Source organism: Danio rerio, chromosome 13 (genome assembly GCF_049306965.1).
Source record: "Danio rerio strain Tuebingen ecotype United States chromosome 13, GRCz12tu, whole genome shotgun sequence".
Classification (NCBI taxonomy): Eukaryota; Metazoa; Chordata; class Actinopteri; order Cypriniformes; family Danionidae; genus Danio; species Danio rerio.
This window is the reverse complement of record NC_133188.1, coordinates 39,585,001-39,606,676: the sequence shown is the minus strand read 5'-3', so window position 1 is coordinate 39,606,676 and position 21,676 is coordinate 39,585,001. Positions and strand designations below refer to the sequence as shown.

General features: G+C 36.9%; 2 protein-coding genes across 9 annotated transcripts in view; both read left to right on the top strand.

Moving 5' to 3' along the window:
- Window positions 1-264: 264 nt before the first annotated feature.
- On the top strand, window positions 265-6,901 carry med6 (mediator complex subunit 6). The gene is given in 8 exon segments (NM_001002084.1): window positions 265-329; window positions 658-817; window positions 1,917-2,008; window positions 3,178-3,260; window positions 3,346-3,454; window positions 5,065-5,180; window positions 5,281-5,308; window positions 6,129-6,901. Coding segments are annotated over 8 exon segments (765 nt in total). The 5' UTR covers window positions 265-307; the 3' UTR covers window positions 6,284-6,901.
- A 441-nt stretch (window positions 6,902-7,342) lies between these two features.
- pcnx1 (pecanex 1) overlaps window positions 7,343-21,676 on the top strand; it is an 83,218-nt gene continuing 68,884 nt past the window's right edge. For all 8 annotated transcript variants that reach the window (XM_073920180.1, XM_073920179.1, XM_073920178.1 and 5 more), the window contains exons 1-2: window positions 7,343-7,582; window positions 11,840-12,054. In XM_073920180.1, coding sequence (XP_073776281.1) covers window positions 7,430-7,582; window positions 11,840-12,054 — 368 coding nt within the window. In that variant the 5' untranslated portion in view covers window positions 7,343-7,429. The remainder of the gene's footprint in view (window positions 7,583-11,839; window positions 12,055-21,676) is intronic.

Below are 21,676 nucleotides of genomic sequence, written 5' to 3'. Positions count from 1 at the left end.
CATGATATTTTATAATGAAATCAACGTTAGAAGTAATTTAAATACATTCATAAGTTTGATTAACTGAAGCATGTATTAGCAAACTACACCCCCGCAATCGTCAAAGTAGTTATATTTCGCACACTGTATCAGTATATCCTGTTTTGTATATCCTGTATAGCCGAACTTGATCTATAAAAAAATTAGAATAGTATATTTACTATTTTAAGGATGTTTCCGTCGATGTAGTAGATTAAATAACTGAAAATACCGCGTCATAGACTGTCGACGTTGAATAGGCGTCATCATTCTGCGCCTTTCTGCCAAGATGGCGACGGTGGATTTAAGAGGTAGTTCATCACAAATGTCACAAACTATTTTACTACCGTGTTTTATTTTTTGACGGCTCAATTCTTGACAGATCTCTTTCCGCATCAAATCGCATAGCTTTATATGTAATAAATATATAAAAGGATATAAAAAGGTTAGCTTTGATAATGCAATTGCCGCTGTTGACTTGCCGCTGTTGTTTGTTGAAGGAAGCGGATATATCTATTATACTATATATGTGTTTTGTACAACGTTTTTTTTCATTATATATATATATATATATATATAATTATTTTTTTTTTGTTGACTGACGTATTCTTATTCTAATATTGGATATGTGTTTGTCAGATAATCTGCTGGGCATCTCATGGGTGGACAGCGGCTGGGTGCCTATCCTGAACCCCAGCAATGTCTTGGAGTATTTCTCCGAGAGGAGCAATCCCTTCTATGATCGCACCTGCAACAACGAGGTGGTCAAAATGCAGAGATCAACCCTGGATCACCTCACGTAAGTGTCGGACTATGCAGCAGTGATGGAAAGAGAAATGAAAAAGCATGCTTAAGTAAAAGTACAATTACTTTTGTCAAAAATGTAGTGCAGGTAGAGTAAAATTACTTGTAAATATTCTTCAAAGTATGAGTAAAAAGTAGCCATACAAAAATATATTTACAAGTAGTGATTTTGTCGATTATTTATGAAAACATAACATTTTGTAGAGATTTTAGTAGTTATTAAAGGCCATTTGGTGATTTTAGTCCTCATACAGTAGACATATTCATTGTCATCTCTCTGTCATTATGTGTAAAGATTTTGTGTCTTCTTGGACCGATTTAATTCCTCCACATAGTACATGTTTGCTGCATTTATAAAGTGCCTGTGTCTTGAGGTTGTTATGTATGATTCAATTTTTTTACGCATGATTTTATTGGATGGGAATAACAAGACTGATTAGTTTACTTCGCCAATAAAATATAAATAAATATCAGTAAAAAATAGTGACTGCAGGTTTAAGGAAAATAGTGGAGTAAAAGTACAAATACAGCACTAAAATTTAGTCAAGTTAAAGTAAAAGTAGACATTTCCAAACCAAAGTAAAGTATAATTCCTGAGAAAAACCACTCAGTTACAGTAATTTGAGCATTTGTAATGTTACTTTACACCACTGTTATGCAGTTAAAAATATTGAGGTATATTGAGTTGATTTAGTATTTGCGCATTCAGACTTTTACCTTTTTCATATAATTTCAGAAAAGTTTCCTCTCAAATTCTAAATAAGGACATCATATTAGCATCCAATGAAAATCAAAGTACAACATTGTTCACAGTCAATTAAGTAGAACTAATGTTGTTTTGAAGACATACTTGCATGCAATCCAGACCCAATATTAAAGTAGTCCTAGCACAAATTGTCACTGTTCCAAAATGATCGAAAGTGCAAATATAAAACCTCAATGTTAAATATAAAACCTCTATGTTAAAAACCCAGTTAAGCGTATAGTAGATTCAAAAGGTGGATATTACAGTCACTGTCAATTGTTTTGTTTCCTAACTGATTAAATCAAAAACTTGTGTCATTTGTCTGCTTGTTTGATTTGTGTGTCTGTAGTCAGCTGGTGGGTGTGGAATATATTTTGCTTCACACTCAGGAGCCTATTCTGTACATCATCCGAAAGCAGCAGAGACAATCACCAACACAAGGTGAGATTTGCACTGCTCCTCAGTATCTTTGTGGTTATTTTTACTTTTATAATTATTATTATTAGACGACATGGCTGTTGAATGCTTTATTTTGATTGGCTGACGAACATTCTAAGGTGTTATTAAAACAATTTTCAGATGAACAAGCATAGCTAAAGTAGTTCCAGGCAGTTTTTGAACACATTACAGGTCCATGTCACTTTGCTTAATGATTTTAGATATTTCACAGCCCACAACTGGCAAAAATCTTATCAGAAGGCTTTTAATGAGATGCGTAAGAAACTAGTTCTACACATAGGAGCTGTTTGAGGACAAAAAACTTAAACAGTGTTTTAGGTGTGGTAACTAGTCTAAGCAGTATGATTGACTTTGTTTAATTGGTCCATTGAATTATTAGAAAATACTGCACACCTGTGGTTTAAAGGCCAATTCGCTTTACTTTGTGGCTGCATCACCACATTTTTCTGATAATTCAACAGCTCACCGTCAGTTATGCTTTATTTAAGGGGCCTGCATTGTAGTTGTGTACATAATAATTGTGATGTTGACTGACTTGCAAACAAAGTCAAGAAGATTTTGACCTGGTGCTTAAAAAGGACCTTTATTGGAATACATTTAAAAGCATAGAATTAGCAATCATAATTATTTTATAAATGCATCAATGTAAATGTTATTTGCAAATGCAATACTTTTGCATCTTACAAAAAATCATTAAAACATAGCAATTTATTTATTGCTGAATAAAATAGTTTAGTTTTTTTAAACCAGTAAATTTAATTCAAACAAAATGTTCAAATAAAATATGTACATTGTAGGAAGTCATGAATGTTTTCTCACAAACTGCTCACCTATTGGCAATAAAAAACGATTAATGTAATATATTTCCTACATATAGCCCCTCTAATTGTGTTGAGCTGCTGTGTAATGCTAATAATATTTAAATTAATCATTTGAAGAATTCTTTGAATCCAATTTAAATTTCAGGTACGAGCTTATGTACTTTGTAAATTAATACATTTTTATTTTATCGTATTTTATTTTTAAAAACTATAGAAAACAAGTCATGAATTGCTGTTTTTTCATGGTGGATTAAAATAATAAAAGTCGTATAACTGAATTTACATTTCACACATGCAAATATTTTTTTATGTTTTGTTCCCTTTTTGCAGTGATCCCTCTTGCTGACTACTATATCATAGCTGGCGTGGTGTATCAGGCTCCTGACCTGGGATCTGTAATCAGTTCCAGAGCGGTGCGTTCATATCCTTAAAACCTTCTCTCTCTTTTTTTTTATCAGTTTGAACATTAATATATGTCTATGTTGATGTGTGTGTCAGCTTTCAGCGGTTCACGGGATTCAGTCTGCGTTTGATGAAGCCATGTCCTTCTGCAGATACCACCCGTCCAAAGGGTACTGGTGGCATTTTAAAGACCAGGAAGAGAAAGGTGAAATTGCATACAGTTGAGCCTGTGATGATCAATCCTTTTTAGGGTGCAATTGATTGTTACAGAACTAATGGTGAAAAGATATATGATATTATTGTCTTTTGAGACCATTTTATGCCACTCGTATAATGATTATACAACAGCAAAATAATAAACAAACAATTAGTGTACAAATAAGCTTAAACAATTTCAGTAGAAAAATGGTTATTCCTAAAGCTTTTATAGCAGGGAAAGTAAGTACTGAACACATTATAATTTTTCTCAGAAAATATATTTCTGAAGGTGCTGTTGACTTGAAATTTTGTTGTTGAAATCTAATAAGTTTACAAATTAAGTTATGCGTAATGAAATTGAATGATGTTGGGAAACGTATTGAACACATGAAGAAAGGGAGGTGTAGAAAGACAGCGAAAGCCCAGACAGCAGATGAAATCTCTCAGTAGTTATTTAGCAACCCTCTGCCCTTCGTCAGTGTAAATGAATATGAGCTGCTTCAGTTCAACATCTACATTAGCAGGAGGATGAAGATGAAACCAGGATGGACATTTCAGCAAGGCAATTATCCAAAACACAGCCAAGGAAACTCTCAAATGCTTTCAGAGAAAGAAAATCAAGCTGTAGAATGGCCTAGTCAAACACCTGACTTGAAGGAAATACAAAATAAAGATCAGATTTGATATACGAGACCCACAGAACCATCAAGATTTTTACACTGTTGAGGTCTGTGAAAAAACTCGCACCTAAACAATGCATTGTGCATATTAGGGGCATCTTTAAGTCGCCATCACCAAAAAAGCCTTTTATGTAAAGTATTAATTACATTTAAATAGTTCAGTACTTTCCCCTTGTCATTTCATTATTAAACAACTAATTTTTCAGATTTTATTGTTTTGTTTTATTTTTATGTTTGTATTGTTTGGGTTTTTACCAAAATCTGTTCAATTCCATGTCAACAGCTCTTTTAAAAACATTATTACCAGAAAAAAACATGATGTGTTGCATTTTTATTTCCCCCGCTGTAAATGTAAGAAATAAAAAACAATAAACTTTGACATTAGTCATATAGTGTGTAAATGTCCATATAAAATTCACACTTTTTTGTGTTATTTGTGAATGTGTGCCATTTTGCTTATGAGGAAGTGGATTTCAGTTTTAAAATGGAGATTCCTCCAACCCGTCAGTTTTTTTTTCAGGAAAATTGCAGTCTTCAGGTGTCAATAAGAATTGTGCTGAAACCTCTAACAGAGTATAGATGAGATAAAAGAGGCTGCATAATGAGCTAAAATGTTGGTAACTTTAATTTTACTGCAAACGTGATAGGCGATGTATATTACATTATTAAAATGTATTAATGCTATATCCATGTATTGTGAGTTAAATTGATATATTGATTATTGTGACAGACTTACACATGCACACAGACAAATGCAGCAGGAAGTATCCATCATCCATGTCCCTGTTAAAAACTGCTGACTTTCGTGTGTGTGTGTGTGATTTATAGAAAGAGTGCACATGCACACATGCACACAGACAAATGCAGCAGGAAGTATCCATCATCAATGTCCCTGTTAAAAACTGCTGACTTTCGTGTGTGTGTGTGTGATTTATAGAAAGAGTAAAGCCGAAATCGAAGCGGAAAGAGGAGCCGAGCTCTTTGTTCCAGAGGCAGAGAGTCGACACGCTGTTACTGGACCTGCGCAATAAATTTCCCCCAACCTTCTATCAGGTATTACTAATATTTACATGACACATCCTAAACTGCTTTCTGGATGAAACTAGAACATCAAATTCTGATTGTATTCTCACTGATATTATGTCTGTTTCAGACCAAGCCAGGAGAGAAGCCTGTTCCAGGTATGGAAATACTTCACCTTATTACACACTACAGATGTTTTGTAAATGCTCTGATTATGTGTATTTATTGCTCAGTCTTGTGGGGAAAACAATGAAAAATGTGTAACATCTGCTACATATATATGTATGAAGTGTTTTTTAATTATTGTTTTTTTATATAGTCTGCATTTGCAGATGATTTCTCATAATAAATGGGCATATGTAGAATTTAGCTACAACCATTGGTGTTAACTTCACCATATGAACATGATTTAATGCAACAATATATCACATCAAAGTTATTGTTTTTTCTGTCATTGATTAGAAATAAAATCAAGTTGGCTCCTAATTGTGGCATTATCCTGAACATTAAAAGCATCGATTCATCGATCATAGAATGGAAAAAACATTTTCTCACTAAAGATGTTGGTCTCTTCAAATAAAAATCCAGGTTTTCAAGAAAAATTAAGTTTTGTCACAAACTGTTTACATATTGGCAATAAAAAGTGATGATATAGTTTAGATTTTTACATGTGGCCCCTTTAAGTGTTCTAAATGCTGTGTACTAATCTTTCAATTAATCATTTGTTGAAATACTTGCATATACCTCCCCAGTAAGATATTTAATGCTAACTGTATTCTGCTTTAAAGGTTAAAAAATGTTCCCGGATAGAACATTAAAAGAAGAATACTGTACATAACTTACCAATTTTTTTATGCAAGTTGATGTTGTATTGTCTTGCATTTTTAAGTAATTTAATCATACAATGTGTTGCAGTATATTTGAAAATGTCTGTTTGTATTGAAGAAAGGAAATATCTCTTTCTCTATCTGTTCATAGTGGAGGTTAAAAAAGAGCCAGAAGTGCCTGTTGAGACGGTGAAGCCTCAAGAAGAGCGAGAGACGAAACCTCCAGCTCCTCCTGCACCTCCACGGCCTCCACCACAAACTACACCCAACAAACCTCCACCTGAGAAGCGTGCTCGTGTACAGTAACAAACACCTGCAGCCACAAAACATCAATGCTAAGGGACTGACTGATGTTCAGACCTGTGGACCGTTCTCTGCAGCAGCTCACTGAGGGTGGACTGTTACGGTTATTGTACATACAGGACTTTCTTCAAGACTTTTCTTCTTTACTTCAATTGTTTTTGTAGTTAGGAAACTGAAATATGTTTCATATCTGTATGGCCTTTTCTGTATTTCAGTGTTTCTGGGTTGTAGTATTATGCCATTGTATTAATCGGAGTGAAAAGTCATTTTTCACATCTTGTTTGCAGTGTTTGTCATAATGCATATAGTCTACAGACTTTTCTGATGATTAAAAGAGTATTTGTATGTCCTTTGTAAGTGATTTGATAACTATGTAATTGACTACATAATCAGGGCCAGATTTATCTTTTTTTTTTTTTGTTACGTAGGCAACGGAAATTTATGAGCATATGCGTAAACTCGGCCCTGTATAATGTAATTATGCTATGGAGATTATATAGTGCGCAGCGCGCTCTTGTGTACAGACGTGGACGCGCACCTCTTGCGCTTCTGCGTGGACGTGAACTGCGTTCTCCATTCAGTACACTAAAAACAGACTCATAGCCAGCAGATATGTTCTAATGAGAATTGAGTTTTATTCATATAACAGTGACAATTAGCTCGACCCAAATACTGCCACCCCTGACCTAATTTATTCCACCTGAATGCGCACAGTAACCGCGCTTACAGTACGAACACATAACGGTACGACACATTCATGTTTTTCGTTGAATATTTCAGTGTTGTGTATTTTTTATCATACCAAACTACGAATATCCAGAGGACTTGTCTATTTATTTAATAATGTATTTAGGTAAACAGGTTGCCAAAAAAATCACAGCGCTTTTACTAGTATCGCCCCAGATGTTTTTTTTCGTCGATACTCGTGTTGGCCGCTCGGCGGCGCTGCAGAATAACCTGAATATCTGGCACGCGCAGCGCCACTCTCTGCGCGAGCTGTACGCGAGCTGCCGGGGCCGCGCAGAGCACGATGGGAAGGGAAGCGCAGCGCTGGAGGACCACAGAGAAGAAGATGGCTGCGACGGGGCTCGACGGGCCAACGCTGTATCTCCTGCTCCGAGACGGCTAGAGAGGGGATAGGCGGTAAAAATGGGGTCGCAGACCCTGCAGATCCTGCGACAGGGCGTGTGGGCGTCGGTGACGGGCGGATGGTACTACGACCCCCACCAGAACACCTTCGTGAACGCTCTTCACCTTTACCTGTGGCTGCTGCTGCTCTGCCTCCCGTTCACGCTTTACATGGTGAGAGATGTTCACCTCTTCTGTCCATCCTTCAGCCTTTATCCTGCCATATCTGACACCTACATCTCTTTATCTTTTCCTCATTCTTCATGCATCTCTCTCTCTGTGTCTATCATCCCTGCTCCTCTAGCTCATCTCTCCGTTTCCAGTACACACAGACTGCATTTCCTATAATATTTATTTATTCATCTCTCCTGAAGGGTTTTCAAGATCACAGAAATTCTAGAAATATCATGGAATTATAATTCCCAGACCCCAAGAGGTCAAGCTAATTTCTGCATTGTTGTTCTGCTTGTGGTCAACACAATGACATTTCACTGCTTATAAATTGCGTTACGTTAATGTCATTTCTGTAACTTTCTCATTTTAAACAAACATTATTTACACACTAATGTAAAAGTGTTGATGAATTGTAAATCTGGGAGAGCTCTTACAGTGAAAAAGCTCTTTAGTCTGTTTTTGGAAACAACTTTATTACCCAGGAATCGATCAGGGTCTGCATTGTTTTGGTGTTTGACATAATTTTTGTAGTATTTTAAACCTGCTGTCATGAGGTTTGTTGTGTGTTCTCACTTTGGTCTTTCTAGTTCAGCCAGATATGCAAATCATGTCATTATTTACTGACCCTCATGCCTGACCAGATTAATATGACTGACTTGCTTCTGTGGAACACAGATAAAAATTTGCATAAATACACTGAGACAGTTCTCACCATACACTAAAATGCACAACAATGTCATTGAAAAACAAAACAAAAGAGAGGTTAAAATATTAAAATGGTATAAAAATCAAACATTTTAATCACGTAAACACTCATTTACAGTCTATAGAATCCATTTTCACAACAGATAACCTTTGATACAAATGATTACGTAATTTAAGCTGAATTGTCAGCGTCATATGATGCTTTAGAAATCATGTTGTTGTTTTGGTGTTGATCAGTGTTGAAATCCTGATACATTTTTGAGCCTTCCATATTTTTTTAGCAATGCATTTTGTGTTTTTATTGTTTTGATCTAATCAGAATTAATCAGCAACTCTCAAAACAGCAACTGTGAGTTCTAATCAGTGATTTTAGACTCATCAGAATAAACCAAACATGCAATTAAATCAGTCATTCCCACGCACACATTGGGCGTTTGTTTATTCAACATCTCAGCTAATATATAATGCTTTCCACCACCAGTGAAATGCTCTCAGCTGTTTTTCACATCTTTAAACCAGTTTCACAAAACCCCACCATCGTTTCATTCCAAAAGCATTGCATCTTTACCATACCAGCTCCGGCACAACAAAATCCCTCCTCAATGTGAAACATTATACTCCTGTTTGCAATCTATTTATAAAAAGAGACTTGTAATAGTCGTCATGCGTATTATTTTTAAAGCCATGCAGCCGTTATGTGGCCACGATAGATCCTGATGCCACTCAATCCATATTTAACTTGCACAGATCCATCCATCAGTGTTCTGCTTGAACACTTTATTGCCTTTTAACCACTGATAAACAATATCAAGTCCGTCAGTAGCACAGTTTATCAATAAGAACCTAATCTATGTGCTTTTTAATATGTATTTGTGTGATGCTCAGGACAGTGTGGGTTTGGGGTGCTGTATTACAGACACAGATGTCCGCTTATTTCCAGGCTGTTTTTAGCTTCTACCCTCCGGTTGTAACTGAAATATTGTTGCCTTTATTTTCGTATCCCTGTAACTTTGTATAACACGATACTATATTTAAATAAGATATTTATAAAACAGAAGGATGCTAATTGGCTGGGATTTGCAAGCGTATCATACCCCCCTGTGCCTCGGTTTGCTTTTATGTCAGGATTTGAAATGCTTTGGCAATTTTATTGAATCCCAGATGGTTAAAAACAATCAATAATAGATCTAATGATTGTACGCCACTGTTCAGTTCAGTTGTGGCTGGTGAGATTTTTATGCATTGATAGGAAGGAAAACAATGAATCAATAATAGATGTAAAGATTGTTGTACACAGCTGTTCAGAAGTATTTTTTATGCTCACCAAGGCTGCATTCTATATAACAAAACACTGTTATTGTAAATTATTGTTGTTATACATTTAAATATACAGCTGTATGCAAAAAAAAAGAAACCACTTGAAGTTCTTGGTTTCTCTGCATTTATTATTTATAGTTAATGCATTTTGTTTTATTCTGTAAAATACTGATGAGATTTGGGAATTTGTTTTAATGGTCTAACATTGTGCCCTTACAACATGCGCCGCGACAAGATTCCAGCAACAAGCTATTTGGCCGTTTGCAACAAAAGCTATGTGACATGACAGAAACATTTAAATACAATTTAAATACACACTCAACAAAAAGGTAAAGGCTTTAATCTAATTAATACATATTAAACATATTAAAATTATTAATGGGCTACTGAGTGACTGATGGTGTTGGTGTGCACTGAATCACAGTTGTAAGTCTGACTTTCATTTTCAAACAGTCTGCTAGTTATTTTATTTTCATGATCTCCTGCAGCTTTCAGTACTATGGCAATAATTGTCACCTTAAATGATGACATTGAATTTGTTTAACTTGAATATAGCATAAAATCTATACCCGAGGTTATCATTGTCATGGTAATATATTGTAATTGTTCTGGCACAATGTCATGGGAATACAAAAGTTTTCTAAAATAGACATTTGTTGACATTTTTCTTATTTGTCAAAAAATGCTACTCTCACAGATGGTGAGAACAAAAATTCTTGTCACCGCGTCGTGTGTAGTTAGGACATGGTGTTAAAGACAATATTTTGATCTGTAGTTTGGAAGAAATGTTATCTGAACTCAATAGATTTCTTTTATTATTTTACTCCAATCCAAACATAATAAACAGTTTGATTTGGATTTCATAAAAAAATTCCTCTGAGACATTTCTCAACATACTATTCACTAAAATGCGCAGCAATGTCATAGAAAACAACAAACATTTATGGTTTTTAAGAGAAAACACTAAATGGTTAAAAAAACAATACATTTTAATATTCTAAATAACCATGAACAATGTAAAGAATTAGTTTTGACTACAGTTGACATTTGATTACATTCATTCATTCATTCAATTTCATTTAGCTTAGTCCCTTTATTCATCAGGGGTCACCACAGTGGAATGAACCGGGAACTTATCCAGCATATGTTTTACACAGCGGATGCCCTTCTAGCTGCAACCCAGTACTGGGAAACATTTGATTACATACAAATCATTATAATATTTATTGCCTTAGTGTTAGTTTCATACAGTCTTTTAGAAATCATGCTGTTTTGGTGTCGATCAGTGTTGAAATACAGACCTTTTTTTTACATCTCCATTCCTAATAAATCCAGTGAAATTAAGAACTTTCAAGTGAGCTCTTTAAGTCTTTCCATAGTGTGTTGTTCTATTTTAATGTAGATTATTTCTGTAATGGCTAGATGGAATTTTTTTTAACAGTCATTACTCCAATCTTTAGTGTCATATTTCAGTAAAAATATTTTAAAATGCTGCTTAAGATTTTTTTTTTCTATTACAGGGTATCTGCGGGGGCCTAAAAAGTTTTAAAATGTCTTAAATCTCTAAAACTAAAATTTAAGCCTTAAAAAGTCTTGTTGTTGTCTTGTGTTGTAGGTCTCAAATCTGTATTTTAATTTTCTTAATTTTATTATTATTGTAGACTAAAGTAATGTACAGCTATGTTTTGTTCTATTGGTAAGGGTTATAAGGTTTGTGAATGGATATATTTGAAATTACAAAAAAAAAGTAAAAATTTTATTGAAAAAAACTAAATTATTATTATTGCATAATGTGTTGAATTGTAATTGTTTTTTGATAGGGCAAGTAAAAATCTTTACTAACTGGGATATTCGAAAAACAAATCCTTAGAATTAGACTTGTACGTGTCTAAAGTTTCATCTTAAGATGAAAGTTAAATCTCATGATGTTCTTAAAAAGTCTTTAAATTTAACTAGGTGAAACCTGCAGAAACCCTGTATTATCATGAATGGTTTTGGGGAAATTGTGATGCATTTTCAATTTTAAAGATACTTCAATGAATGCAAAGTTTAATAGATCTGGTTTTCTTAGTAAAGCAAATATTTTGTATTTCCTGTCTTCTCTGAATAAATACAATCTTGCTAAATAAAATATACATTACTTTTAAAAAATCTGTCTCACTTCAAGGTTGTGTTTCAGAACTACAAAAGTTCTTGTTTTCAGCTCATTTAAAGTTTCTTTCTTTGTCGCTGTAGGCCTTGCCTCCGACCATGGTGATTGTGGGAATCTACTGCGGGGTGATTGCAGGTATGTTTGTGCTGCTGAAGGCAGTGAATTATCGCCTGCACACCGCGCTGGATGAGGGGGAGGTGGTGGAGCTGCGGGCCAAAGGCAGCGAGGGCCGGGGCCAGGGGGCGGAGCGCCAGCGTGAGGGCACCAGCACCCGGCAGGAGGACTCAAACGGGCCTGGGTAAGACAAGTTAATGGTTTACTTCACAAGTCTTAATCTAAAGGAGAGTGAGGGCTGCAGAGTTAATGATTGTTAGCATGTTTGAATGGGTTTGATTTAGCTTATTGAGGCTCTGATTTGCCTCAGAAACAAATTTAGATCATATAAGAACAATTGAATAATTTCAGATTCTGAATCAGGCCATTATAGAGAGAGTTCAGCCAAAAATGACAATTCTGTCATCATCTACTCACCCTCCACATGTTCAAAACTGTTTTCTTTCTACTCTTAAACGCAAAAAAAGATATTTTGAAGATTGTTACTGATTGGTTACCAGTCTTTGGTTGTATTTTTTTTTACTATGAAAGTCAATGGCTACCGTTTACCAACATTCATCTTCAGTGTTCAACAGAAGATATAAACTTATAAAGGTTTGTAACCACTTGAAGCTGAGTAAAAGGTGTGTAAATGTTCATTTTAAAGGTTGTGAATCATCTTCTCAGGAAATTAATGATCCGTTTTAGTAATGTTTTTGAATCATTGGGGTTGTAATTCTCTTTGAAAAGATTTAGATTCTGAACAGATATATTGTATTTCATTATAATTCTTAAAGGATAGTGAACAGCTGAGGAATGTTTCTAAAAGCTAATATGCTCAGTTGCTGATTTTATATTAACTGATCTGATTTAAAAAATGTTTGATTTGTCTCAAAAATGATAGCTTTGAATCAGTTCACAGTTTGAGTCACATTTATGGTTTTTTATTTAACAGACTCTTTTTATTTAAGTCGACTTACAAATGAGGATGAAAGAGCATATGAAATCATCAGAGAGCATCAATACATAGATGCCAGGGCAAGTTCACAAGTTAGTTTAGCAGGTTTTTAAAAAACTATATATTTTTATTATTGAGTTCTCGCTAGGGATGTCCAGATCCGATCATGCGGTTTCAGACTCGGAATCGGACGTTACCTCCTGATCAGGACTCGAACATATATGTATATTATATATATTCTCATTATTTTAAACACATCTGTAGTTATCTGGTGGCACAAGAGGTGTGAACCTACACTGGACTCACGGTTTGGTTATGATTAACATGCCATTGATTTGGGTCAGTTCGATATCTCAGTGCATCACGGTACATTGACGATACTTTCCATACACAATCAAATTTTACTTCACAGCATAAGAAAAATGTGTTAATATATTTATCTATTAGTTGTAATACACTTTTGTCCTTTAATACAAAAAGTCAGAACTGTACCTTTAAATAATCAAGTACATGAGAGAGAGAGAGAGAGAGATGGAGTTTACTTTCATTTTCCCAATTGCAGTGAACCAGCTTCTGCTATAAGTGTCAGTGAAAGTCTGTCCAGCAAACACACACACAACTTTTAAGAAGTTACATTGTTTTAATTACTCGCACTGGCCTTCCTCACTATAGTAAGCTACGTCACTATGTAATAACCGGTTATGATCTGTTTCTGAACCGTTACCAAAATTGTCTGCATCGCGGTGCACTGAAGAAACAATTAATTTTGACACCCCTACATGACTTCACACAGAAACAGCAACGCGTGTGGCATGACATCACTTTATTGCAGAGATGCGATTGGTTAAATGCCGGTAAAGTAGAATACGGAAGTAGCTTGAAAAGAAATGTGCGAGTATGTCTGCGCTCTGGAGGTATTATAAAGTTGATGACGACAACATTGCCATAGCAAACTGGGAGATATGTAAACTTGGGATTGCCTGCTGGATGTTTTAAGTTGAGGTGCTGTTTGTTTTATATTAGATATTTTTAGGCTGGCTTGAGAAACAAGCCAGACTACTGAAATCCTATTTAAACTTATTATTTTTTTTATATATTATTAGGCTGGCTTGTCAAAGCCAGACTACTGTTCTACTATTTAAACTTATTATTATTATTAATTTTATTATTATTCTTCTTCTGAGACTAAAATTCAAACTCTATCTACTCCTTGAACTTTCAAGCTATTACCACCAAACTCACACCAGACCTCCAAACTGGTCTGACTCGGTATGCCATATCTCCTCAGACTGATCCAACTTTCGGTTTTCCGAAAAACGTCCCGGGACTGTCGGAAAAATCCCATAGACTTAACATTGGACCAAACTTTGTGACCTCGTAACTCTGCGTCAGACTGTCGCACAGAACTCTAACTGGGCTCATATAACTCAGACTATCAAACTGCCAATGACTGATCACCTTTAAACTTTCTAGCCACGCCCTAGCAACCACTTTTGGACCCTAGAAACTGTCCCATAGACTTACATTCAAAAGACTCTCATTGACTTAACATGGGATCAAACTTTGTGAGCTCATAACTCTGGATCAGACTGTCCTACAGACTAATGGCTGAGCTCATTTAACTACGACTACCAAACTGCCAATAACTGGTGAGCTTTTAACTTTCTAGCCACACCCCTAACTACCACATACTGCACCCTAGCAACTGTCCCGTAGACTTCCATTACAAAAGACTCTCATTGACTTTACATGGGATCAAACTTTGTGAGCTCATAACTCTGCATCAGACTGTCATACAGACTAATGGCTGAGCTCATTTAACTCAGACTACCAAACTGCCAATAACTGATGAGCTTTTAACTTTCTAGCCACACCCCTAACTACCACATACTGCACCCTAGCAACTGTCCCGTAGACTTCCATTACAAAAGACTCTCATTGACTTTCCATGGGATCAAACTTTGTGAGCTCATAACTCTGCATCAGACTGTCATAGAGACTAATGGCTGAGCTCATTTAACTCAGTCTAGCCAGCAGCCAATCACTGATGGCCTTTTAACTTTCTAGCCACACCCCTAACTACCACATACTGCACCCTAGCAACTGTCCTATAGACTGTAATTAGCTGTGCTTTCAAATGCTTATAATTCTAACATGCTAATGACATGCCAATCATGCTAGCAACATGCTACTCATATGCTAATCATGCTAATGACATGCTAACTCATACTGGAAACATGCTAATGACATGCTAATTTGTACAAGAATCATGCTAGTAACATGCTAATTCATACTAATAATACTAACTCATTCATTCAACTCATTCATACTAACTCATGTTAATAACTGGCCTACATGCATACCTTTCCTTAGCAGTGTCCTATTGACTTGGGGGATGGCTCATCTGACTCAGACAACCAATGAGCATCTCAATATGATAATGAAGCTCACAAGCCACGCCCCCAAATTGATTCCATAGACTTCCATTAAAATAGGCCAAGATGCATATCTTTGCATAGCAGTGTCATAGAGACATGGGGGTTGGTTCATTTGACTTAGACAGCAAACCACAATCAAGTGCACTCTGTAACCTCGCCCATAGCAACAAAACAGAGTACCCTATCAACCATTCATCAACAGCTATATCTCAGCATCTGAACATCGTAGAGACTTGGAGATTGGCTCGTTTGACTCATGCTAGCAAACGGAACTTCCTAAATGCTACACATGCTAGCAGTGATTAGCTACATGCTAATATTGACTAGCCAAGTACTGTAACTTGCTAGAAATGCTTACTAAGTATAAATGTTTTATCAGGCATGTATGTGAGGCTTGCCTAGTAACCAACCAGGGTACCCTAGCAACTGCCTAGCAACCATCCAAATTACCCTAGCAATCGCCTAGCAACCACCTAGCAATGGCCTAGTAATGCCTTAATAAGGGCCTAGTGACCACTCAGGACACCCTAGCAACCGCCTAGCAACGCCTTAGCAACCACTCAGAATACCTTAGCAACCACCTAGCAACACCTTAGCAACCACCAAGCAACCACTTGGGACACCTTAGCAACCGCCTAGCAACACCTTAGCAACCACCTAGCAACCAGTCAGAACACCCTAGCAACCGCCTAGCAACGCCTTAGCAACCACCAAGCAACCACTCAGGACACCCTAGCAACCACCTAGCAACACCTTAGCAACCACCTAGCAACCACTCAGGACACCCTAGCAACCGCCTAGCAACGCCTTAGCAACCACTCAGAATACCCTAGCAACCACCTAGCAACACCTTAGCAACCGCTTAGCAACCACTTAGGACTCCTTAGCAACCACCTAGCAACACCTTAGCAACCACCTAGCAACCACTCAGAACACCCTAGCAACCACCTAGCAACACCTTAGCAACAACCTAGCAACCACTTAGAACACCCTAGCAACCGCCTAGCAACACCTTAGCAACCACTCAGAACACCCTAGCAACCACCTAGCAACATCTTAGCAACCACTCAGAACACCCTAGCAACCGCCTAGCAACGCCTTAGCAACCACCTAGCAACCACTCAGAACACCATAGCAACCACCTAGCAACAGCCTAGCAACCGCCTAGCAACATCTTAGCAACCACCTAGCAACCACTCAGGACACCCTAGCAACTGCCTAGCAACGACTTAGCAACCACTCAGAATACCCTAGCAACCACCTAAGCATGCTATGTGACATGCTAATTCATACTAGAATCATGCTAGTAACATGCTAATTCATACTAGAATCATGCTAATAACATGCTAATTCATACTAGAATCATGCTAGTAACATGCTAATGCATGCCAGAATCATGCTAATAACATGCTAATTCACGCTAGAATCATGCTAGTAACATGCTAATTCATACTATAATCATGCTAATAACATGCTAATTCATGCTAGAATCATGCGAGTAACATGCTAATTCATGCTAGAATCATTCTAGTAACATGCTAATTCATACTAGAATCATGCTAAAATCATGCTAATAACCTGCTAATTCATACTAGAATCATGCTAGCAGTATGCTAATTCATACTAGAATCATGCTAGTGACATGCTAATTTATTCTAGAATCATGCTAGTAACATGCTAATTCATGCTAGAAGCATGCTAATAACATGCTAATTTATACTAGAATCATGCTAATAAAATGCTAATTAGGCTGGCTTGTGTAGCAAGCCAGACTACTGTTATCCTATTAAACTTATTATTAGGCTGGCTTGTGTAGCAAGCCAGACTACTGAAATCCTATTTAAACTTATTAGGCTGGCTTGTCAAAGCCAGACTACTGAAATGCTATTTAAACTTATTATTATTTTTTTTATTTTTTTTTTTATTAATCTTCTGAGACTAAATTTCTAACTCTATCTCCTCCTAGAGCTTTTGAGCTATTACCACCAAACTTGCTCCAGACCTCCAAACTATTCTGACTCGTGTTGCTATATCTCCTCAGACTGATCCGACTTTCGGTTTTCCGAAAAACGTCCCGGGACTGTCGGAAAAATCCCATAGGCTTAACATTGGATCAAACTTTGTGAGCTCATAACTCTGCATCAGACTGTCACACAGACTTCTAACTGGGCTCATTTAACTCAGACTATCAAACTGCCAATGACTGATCACCTTTAAACTTTCTAGCCACGCCCTAGCAACCACTTTTGGACCCTAGTAACTGTCCCATAGACTTCTATTCAAAAGACTCTCATTGACTTAACATGGGATCAAATTTTATGAGCTCATAACTCTGCATCAGACTGTCCTACAGACTAATGGCTGAGCTCATTTAACTCCGACTACCAAACTGCCAATTACTGATGAGCTTTTAACTTTCTAGCCACTCCCCTAACTACCACATACTGCACCCTAGCAACTGTCCCGTAGACTTCCATTCAAAAGACTCTCATTGACTTAACATGGGATCAAACTTTGTGAGCTCATAACTCTACATCAGACTGTCATAGAGACTAATGGCTGAGCTCATTTAACTCAGACCACCAAACTGCCAATAACTGATGAGCTTTTAACTTTCTAGCCACACCCCTAACTACCACATACTTCACCCTAGCAACTGTCCCGTAGACTTCCATTACAAAAGACTCTCATTGACTTAACATGGGATCAAACTTTGTGAGCTTATAACTCTGCATTAGACTGTCATAGAGACTAATGGCTGAGCTCATTTAACTCAGTCTAGCCAGCAGCCAATCACTGATGGCCTTTTAACTTTCTAGCCACACCCCTAACTACCACATACTGCACCCTAGCAACTGTCCTATAGAATGTAATTAGGTGTGCTATCGAATGCTTATAATTCTAACATGCTAATGACATGCCAATCATGCTAGCAACATGCTACTCATATGCTAATCATGCTAATGACATGCTAACTCATACTGGAAACATGCTAATGACATGCTAATTTGTACAAGAATCATGCTAGTAACATGCTAATTCATACTAGACTCATGTTAATAACTGGCCTACATGCATATCTTTGCTTAGCAGTGTCCTATTGACTTGGGGGATGGCTCATCTGACTCAGACAACCAATGAGCATCTCAATATGATAATGAAGCTCACAAGCCACGCCCCCAAATTGATTCCATAGACTTCCATTAAAATAGGCCAAGATGCATATCTTTGCATAGCAGTGTCATAGAGACATGGGGGTTGGTTCATTTGACTTAGACAGCCAACCACATTCAAGTGCACTCTGTAACCTCGCCCATAGCAACAAAACAGAGTACCCTAGCAACCATTCATCAACAGCTATATCTCAGCATCAGAACATCGTAGAGACTTGGAGATTGGCTCGTTTGACTCATGCTAGCAAACGGAACTTCCTAAATGCTACACATGCTAGCAGTGATTAGCTACATGCTAATATTGACTAGCCAAGTACTGTAACTTGCTAGAAATGCTTACTAAGTATAAATGTTTTATCAAGCATGTATGTAAGGCTTGCCTAGTAACCAACCAGGGTACCCTAGCAACTGCCTAGCAACCACCCAAATTACCCTAGCAACCGCCTAGCAACCACCTAGCAACGGCCTAGTAATGCCTTAGTGAGGGCCTAGCGACCACTCAGGACACCCTAGCAACCGCCTAGCAACGCCTTAGCAACCACTCAGAATACCCTAGCAACCACATAGCAACCCCTTAGCAACCACCTAGCAACCACTTGGGACACCTTATCAACCGCCTAGCAACACCTTAGCAACCACCTAGCAACCAGTCAGAACACCCTAGCAACCGCCTAGCAACGCCTTAGCAACCACCAAGCAACCACTCAGGACACCCTAGCAACCACCTAGCAACACCTTAGCAACCACCTAGCAGCCACTCAGGACACCCTAGCAACCGCCTAGCAACGCCTTAGCAACCACTCAGAACACCCTAGCAACCACCTAGCAACACCTTAGCAATCACCTAGCAACCACTTAGGACTCCTTAGCAACCACCTAGCAACACCTTAGCAACCACCTAGCAACCACTCAGAACACCCTAGCAACCACCTAGCAAGACCTTAGCAACCACCTAGCAACCAATCAGAGCACCCTAGCAACTGCCTAGCAACAACCTAGCAACCACTCAGAACACCATAGCAACCACCTAGCAACACCCTAGCAACATCTTAGCAGCCACCTAGCAACCACTCAGGACACCCTAGCAACTGCCTAGCAACGACTTTGCAACCACTCAGAATACCCTAGCAACCACCTAAGCATGCTATGTGACATGCTAATTCATACTAGAATCATGCTAGTAACATGCTAATTCATACTACAATCATGCTAATAACATGCTAATTCATACTAGAATCATGCTAATAACATGCTAATTCATACTAGAATCATGCTAGTAACATGCTAATGCATGCTAGAATCATGCTAATAACAGGCTAATTCACGCTAGATTCATGCTAGTAACATGCTAATTCATACTATAATCATGCTAATAACATGCTAATTCATGCTAGAATCATGCGAGTAACATGCTAATTCATGCTAGAATCATTCTAGTAACATGCTAATTCATACTAGAATCCTGCTAATTCATGCTAGAATCATGCTAATAACCTGCTAATTCATACTAGAATCATGCTAGTAACAGGCTAATTCATGCTAGAATCATGCTAGTAACATGCTAATTCATGCTAGAATCATACTAGTAACATGCTAATTCATGCTAGAATCATGCTAGTAACATGCTAATTCATGCTAGAATCATGCTAGTAGCTTGCTAATTTATGCTAGAATCATGCTAGTGACATGCTAATTTATTCTAGAATCATGCTAGTAACATGCTAATTCATGCTAGAAGAATGCTAATAACATGCTAATTTATACTAGAATCATGCTAATAAAATGCTAATTTGTACTACACTCATGCTAATAACATGCTAATCCATGCTAGAATCATGCTAATTCATGCTAGAATCATGCTAATAACATGCTACTTATACTTTTTCAAACTGTTTTTAAACTAAATAAACTATTACCAACAGGCTTTGTCAAGCCAGCCTCAAAGTTTGTCTCGACGAACTTTACTGTCTAGTTCTTCTTCTTCTTCTTCTGAGACTAAAATTCAAAATCTATCTCCTCCTAGAGCTTTCGAGCTATGACCACCAAACTCACACCAGACCTCCAAACTATTCTGACTCGGTATGCCATATCTTTTCCGACTGATCCGACTTTCGATTTTCCGAAAAACGTCCCGGGACCGTCGGAAAAATCCCATAGACTTAACATTGGACCAAACTTTGTGACCTCATAACTCTGCGTCAGACTGTCGCACAGAACTCTAACTGGGCTCATTTAACTCAGACTATCAAACTGCCAATGACTGATAACCTTTAAACTTTCTAGCCACGCCCTAGCAACCACTTTTGGACCATAGAAACTGTCCCATAGACTTCCATTCAAAAGACTCTCATTGACTTAACATGGGATCAAACTTTGTGAGGTCATAACTCTGCATCAGACTGTCATACAGACTAATGGATGAGCTCATTTAACTCAGACTACCAAACTGCCAATAACTGATGAGCTTTTAACTTTCTAGCCACACCCTAACTACCAGATACTGCACCCTAGCAACAACTGTCCCATAGACTTTTATTGCAAAAGACTGTCATTGACTTAACAATAGATCTAACTTTGTGACCTCAAAACTATCTATCTATCCTTTTTCAAAATAGATAGATAGATCTCTATCTATCTATCTATCTATCTATCTATCTATCTATCTATCTATCTATCTATCTATCTATCTATCTATCTATCTATCTATCTATCTATCTATCTATCTATCTATCTATCTATCTATCTATCTATAAACTACTTTAATCTATCTATCTATCTATCTATCTATCTATCTATCTATCTATCTATCTATCTATCTATCTATCTATCTATCTATCTATCTATCTATCTATCTATCTATCTATCTATCTATCTATCTATCTATCTATAAACTACTTTAATCTATCTATCTATCTATCTATCTATCTATCTATCTATCTATCTATCTATCTATCTATCTATCTATCTATCTATCTATCTATCTATCTATCTATCTATCTATAAACTACTTTAATCTATCTATCTATCTATCTATCTATCTATCTATCTATCTATCTATCTATCTATCTATCTATCTATCTATCTATAAACTACTTTAATCTATCTATCTATCTATCTATCTATCTATCTATCTATCTATCTATCTATCTATCTATCTATCTATCTATCTATCTATCTATCTATCTATCTATCAAATGTTTTATTCTATCTATCTATCTATCTATCTATCTATCTATCTATCTATCTATCTATCTATCT